General features: G+C 29.4%; 1 protein-coding gene across 2 annotated transcripts; it reads left to right on the top strand.

The window, feature by feature from the left end:
* Positions 1–2,157: 2,157 nt before the first annotated feature.
* LOC111920489 (uncharacterized calcium-binding protein At1g02270) lies at positions 2,158–5,530 on the top strand. 2 transcript variants are annotated; one of them, XM_023916074.3, is made up of 10 exons: positions 2,158–2,525; positions 2,720–2,824; positions 2,907–3,012; positions 3,492–3,709; positions 3,795–3,871; positions 3,942–4,050; positions 4,141–4,266; positions 4,597–4,716; positions 4,800–4,907; positions 5,013–5,530. In XM_023916074.3, the coding sequence occupies exons 1-10, from the start codon at positions 2,400–2,402 to the stop codon at positions 5,226–5,228; spliced, it is 1,311 nt and encodes a 436-aa protein (XP_023771842.1). In that variant the 5' UTR covers positions 2,158–2,399; the 3' UTR covers positions 5,229–5,530. The 2 variants fall into 2 exon arrangements, with proteins under 2 accessions (XP_023771842.1, XP_023771835.1); XM_023916067.3 differs by having other exon boundaries at positions 2,160–2,525; positions 5,010–5,530.
* The last annotated feature ends 633 nt before the right edge of the window (positions 5,531–6,163 follow it).

The raw sequence follows: 6,163 nt of genomic DNA, 5'->3' as shown, positions 1-6,163 counted from the left end.
TATATTTGAGTTGACATTGTAATGCGCAGAAACACTTATATAGTTGAAGTCTTTACATATATATATATATATATATATATATATATATATATATATAACATTAACGTTGTTGTTAAATTTGATATAACAATTCGTATATTAATTTGATATAATATATTGATTATTTTGAATTATATGATAATATATAATTCTATTATAACGTTATAATCTCAATCGTTTGAATAACATCTACTCGCGAGTTACACATCAATAAAATTAAATATTATATATGGTTTAATATTATTTATAGTTGTTATTTTTAACTAATTTTTTAAAATTTATTTGCTTAATATTTTAATTTCTATTATTATAATTATTTAAAACATCAAACATTATTTTTTGATTTTAAAGGTAACAATATAATCATTTATATAGAGGTTTTTTTTAACTATTGTTATTATAAGTTATTTTAAGCTACTTATTTGAACAGTTTTAACGATTATATAAATATATTTAGGAAATATTTTAGCTAATATTACAATTTAGTTTTTGCATTTATCACTATAATTTATCACTTTTAACTATTTACAAAATATTATTTGGTTTTTTTAGTGGAACTGAACATTATATTTAAGTTGACACTGTAATGTTATATTTAAATTAACAATTTAAGTATTTTGTCCAAACTGTTCAAAAATTGCAGCTTTAAACTGATAATTGTTTACATGCAACAACATTTTAAATTTAATAAATGAAGTATAATATGTTAAAATTTAAAGACATAACTTTATAAATAGAAGTAAATATATTATTTTAAAATTAAAACTTAGTCTATTTATGATTACACTTTAGGTTCGATATTTACTTAATATTATTAACCAACTTACAATCATTATTAGAAATACACTACAATTTATCACTTTTAACTATTTATAAAATAATCTTTAGGTTGTTTAAGTTAAATAAAATTTATATTTAAGTTGAGCTTATAATGTTATATTTTAATTAAAAATTTAAGTATTTTATACAAATTGGTCAAAAATTATACCTTTAAAATGATAATGGTTTACATCTAACAATATATTAAAACTAATAAATTAATTATAATATGTTAAAAGTTAAAAAGCATAATTTTATAAGTAGAATTAAATATATTATTTTAATATTGAAATTTAGTTTATATATGAATAGACTTTAGATTTGATATTTATTTAACCTAATTACCAAATTATAATTATTATTATAAAGAAATTGAAAAGTCATGGGAGTTTCAAATGAATGTGGTGAAAGAAAAAAAGAATGGAGGTTTCAAATGCATGATATAAGAAAAAATGCTAGGTTTACATATATATATATATATATATATATATATATATATATATATATATATATATATATATATATATATATATATAAAGTCAATATGCAATTTTATAATTATAACAACTAACAACATTTTAATAAAAACATGATGGGTACTCAAAGGAGACTTTGACTTTACTTATAAGTTATAAGTGCAATTAAATTAATAAAAAACAAAATATAAATACAAGCAATACAATGAACAAACCAAGATTCCTATTTTTGGAATTACTTATTTAAAGTGTTTATTTATTTATTTTGGTTTGACACGGACAATAATAAATTTTAGTATTTTAATACACGAAACAAAAAACACTTTTATTTCGAAAGTGATCCAAGTATCGGCAAACTTGGTAAGATAAAAAAATCCATAAATACTTATTGATTTAAATAATTTTTTTTGATAAGTAACTTCATACTTGTTTATTAATTTTATTTAATTAGTGATAAGTAACTTCATACTTGTTTATTAATTTTATTTAATTAGTTTTTGATAAGTTGTTTCTTACTACATATGAAATAAGAGTTTGTCAATATTAAAAATAATTTATCAATTTATTTTGTTTTGATACTAAATAAATTAATTTAAACATTTTTTATAACCTTTATTTTAACATCGAGTAACTAATAAACATTTTTATAAAAGCTCTATTATTTGTTTAAGATAATTATCCCAAACACCCCTTTATAATCTGTCCTCATGGGACTCTCATAAGACACCTCTTATACAGATTAAATTAGAAACTATAAATATAAAATAATTTATTCCCAAAACAAATTACATAATAACCAGAAATTCAAGATAAAATATAAAACAAAGGTTCCGCCAATTGCCACCGCACCACACACGCATTCGCCTTTCTCCATCAAATACAACACCCCGTTGTCTTCCTTCAGTTCCTTGTTAAACAACACCCTTGGATTTTCAGATATCTTTCTTGATTTTTTTTCAATCCTCTCTGTGTTAATATTCTCCATCCACCCCCAAATTAAAATCACTTATCATCCACAGATTATTGTTTTAAACAAAAATTGGAAGGAAGAAGAAGAACGCCGGTATGGTCAAGAAAAGGGTATCAAGAGTCGGCAGTTATGCCATTTCGTCCGCCATTGCAGACCCTAACTGTTTTTCATGCTCAACCTTTAACATCCTTGCCCCCATCTATAAGCGCCTAATTCACGAGGTAAAACCTAGACATGTGTTGTTTTGTAAAGTATTTTGCAAAATCGATCGGGTTTTGCGTATTTGCATTTTTTTTTATAAAAGAAAGTTGTCTATGGTATCATGTTACGTGGGTTTGTTCGTTGGAGGATTTTGCATTATCTTTAATGTTTTTGGGGTTTTGATTGTATCTGGTTTCTTGTGGTGGTAAAACAGGATCATGCTTGCAGAGAAAGTGAAATCAGAGCGTATTGGTTGAATAGGAATGAAGGGATTTTGGATCTGCTATTGTGCGAAAAATCTTCCATAATCTGTCTTCAGGTTCCAATAAATCTGATGTTGTTTGGCAATATATTTGTTTGTATGTATGAGATTATTTATTGATGTTATTCGGTTGATACAGGAGTTTTGGGTTGGAAACGAAGAACTTGTCAACATGTATGACACGAGGCTTGGTGATGCAGGATATATCAATTTCAAGCTTGCACGCACCAACAATCGTGGTGATGGTGAGTTATTAGTCTCTTATTATCATCAAGCAATAAGTAGTTTATGCTTCTTAATGATAGCAGTATCAGTATCACTATGTTGATTAAAGGTAACCCACTCTGATATCTTTGGAGACATGGAATCTATTGCAGTGCATAAAACTAGCTCTCTCTTTCTCTCTCCAATAATACAGTTTGTTTGTCCAATTCCAATTCCAATTTGTTTATGATTATGTTTGTAAGTGGGGAAAAAAGATTCTGGTACATGAATAGCGCCAAGGAAAAGAGGCTGTTTCTTTTTGGAAAACAGAAAACTTGTCTGCACTGCAGAACAACATAAACTAATCAGATCTTGTCTGCAAAATAAGTGATTCATTTGGGTTAAAGTAGATGATGGTGTGATTGTTATCTCTTGTGTTACTGTTAAAATATAAAGGTGAATTTTCCCCTACTACTAAGACTTAAGAAGTAAGAAGTTTGTGTTGTATAACAATTAACAGGTCTACTGACAGCTGTGCATAAAGACTACTTCCGGGTGATAGACCATCGGGAGTTCTTGTTCAACGATTTCGGTGACCGTGTTGCTCAGCTTTTACATGTTGAAGTAATTGCAGCCTTCACCGGGACCCAGTGCAGAAACAGTCAAGAAATTCTCATAGTTAACACCCACCTGTTGTTCCCACATGATTCAAGCATGTGTTTGGAGAGACTGCGTCAGGTAAACCTATGATACATATTACATATGTTATCTTTCTGTTGATGCTGATAGTGATATTGAGTGTAATGTAATTAAATATTAATAGGTGTACAAGATCCTGCAATCTGTGGAGGCTTATCAGAAAGAAAACAGTCTTAGTCCTTTGCCCATCATTCTGTGTGGGTAAGTAAGTTTTTAAGTGTTAAACTTTTTAGTATAGTCATCTTGATGTGTTTGCTGTTTGTTTGTAAAGTGATTGGAATGGGAGCAAGCGAGGTCATGTTTACAAATTCTTAAGGTCACAGGGATTTGTATCATCATATGATACTGCTCATCAATACACTGATGCTGATGCACATAAGGTCGGTCCACTTCCACTTCCACTTCCACTCATATTTTATTTTTATTAGCAAATAAACAAATAAATGCTCATGGATGGCATTTCTGCGCAGTGGGTTAGCCACAGAAATCATCGAGGAAACATATGTGGTGTGGATTTCATTTGGCTTCTAAATCCAAACAAGTCTAGGAAAGTACTCAAAACAAGTTGGAGGGATGCGGTTTTTGGGCTGTTGAAGGTTTTCTATTTATTTATTTTTTTTTTGTTTTCAAAGTTTCTTGTAGCTTTCACTTTATGATTGTTTTGACATATGAAAGAAAGTCGGTAACTCATAGATGTGAATGTGATGTGGGGATTCAGTATCAGTATATATATATGATGCGTGCCTCATCATTGCTTTCTGATGCTGGCTGCCAGTGTTAACTTATTAAGCAGCGACTGTGAGTGACTTATCTCTAATCTTTCTGATGCTTGGAAGACATTACTATCATATGATATGTTATTAATAATAATATGCTGATATCATGCATGACTCATCGCTAATGAAGAAGCCTCTTTCTGTTTTCAGTATCATGTGCGACGAGCAAGAGCCTCCCTGACTGAAGCAGATGATGCCTTTGCATTTCTCAAGGCTGAGCCTGAGGCTGATTATATTACTTATTCGGGTTTCTGTGAGGCTTTGCGCAAGGTACATTATTATTATTATTTTCTACATGTTTTCCATCGGGAGTGGGAATCTTTACAGCTGCTTTGTTTTGTTTTTTGTTGCAGCTTAATTTTATTGGTCATCCGTATGGCCTGAGTAAGGAGGAGACAAAAGAGCTTTGGGTTCAAGCAGACCCTGATGGCAATGGTGTCGTTGATTATAAAGAATTTCAGGTGGGTACAGAATTTGGTCTCTGTGAAGCTGTTATTTTAATCTATAAATAATCTGTATATATAATTAATAAATTGGGGGTTTGGCAATAACTGGCAAAGCAGCAGAGAGTATGGAATCCTACAAGTACAAGGTGTGAGGAGGAGGACGAAGAGGAAGAAGAAGAAGAAGAAGAAGCTGTATTAGGGTACAGCGTGAAGAATGCAGTACTTTACCCAACTGAAGCAGAAAAAGGAATGTGGCCGGATGATTACTCACTCTCTGATCATGCCCGCCTCACTGTCGCCTTTTCACCTGTTTATACAAATATAACTTCTTCTTGATTCATTATATATATATATATATATATATATATATATATATATATATATATATATATATATATATATATATATATATATTCTTCCACATCCACTTTAACTTTTCAACCCAACCCAACCCAACCATTGGTTTGGTGGTTGATCGAGTCCTGATGAGCATACACATTATGGTGATGGATTTTTATAGTCACCACCAATTGCTGCTAATATATATTACATAATATGTATATATGATTTCTTTGTTACATTCTCTCATTTGTATAAACTGTAATATTACTTTGGCAAGTTGGCATGGCATATCCTAATTCTTTGAGTAAATATACTAGGAAAACGTAGATCCAAAACTTATCAAACATGTATGCCAATATGCAATGCACAGGTTGAATGGAGTATTAGTTTTATGAATTTATCAACTGCTAAAACTAATTTTCCAACTATGGATCAAAATCATTATATTTAATAATGGTGAATAAATACAAACACACCACACGGCACAATAATTTCATTTTACATCCGTTGGTTATCATTTACATAAGTTTATGGTATTTTAAAATTGTTTTATTTTGTGTTCAGAATGATAAAACTATATTTGCCCCATAAAGTTTAATGCTATATCACATGCTGAATCAAATTGGGAGATGGAGTTTGATCACATCCTTAAGTAGGCGTGGTTCCATGATACAAATATGTTGGGTTATAGTCCATCAATTCCAATTTCCACATCAGTTAAAATGAAGATGGAGTGTCTTGTTTGACTTTCATTAGTCAACAAAAAGGAGAGAATGGTGGAATACACGTTAAGAATGCAAGGCTGTGGATACAATACAACCTTGTTACTTGAAAGTCTCCTCTGTATCTGGTTGTGGCTTCATATATATATATATATATATATATATATATATATATATATATATATATATATATATATATATATATAT

The sequence above is a fragment of the Lactuca sativa genome, chromosome 2 (assembly GCF_002870075.4).
Source record: "Lactuca sativa cultivar Salinas chromosome 2, Lsat_Salinas_v11, whole genome shotgun sequence".
Taxonomy (NCBI): Eukaryota; Viridiplantae; Streptophyta; class Magnoliopsida; order Asterales; family Asteraceae; genus Lactuca; species Lactuca sativa.
This window is presented reverse-complemented; position numbering and strand designations above follow the sequence as displayed.

Bases quoted from the DNA above. Each gene is read 5' to 3' on its own strand.
- LOC111920489 (XM_023916067.3), top strand. From the start codon at position 2,400: ATGGTCAAGAAAAGGGTATCAAGAGTCGGCAGTTATGCCATTTCGTCC. The intron at 2,526-2,719 runs GTAAAACCTAGA...GTGGTAAAACAG, and splicing joins ATAAGCGCCTAATTCACGAG to GATCATGCTTGCAGAGAAAG. The intron at 2,825-2,906 runs GTTCCAATAAAT...CGGTTGATACAG, and splicing joins CTTCCATAATCTGTCTTCAG to GAGTTTTGGGTTGGAAACGA.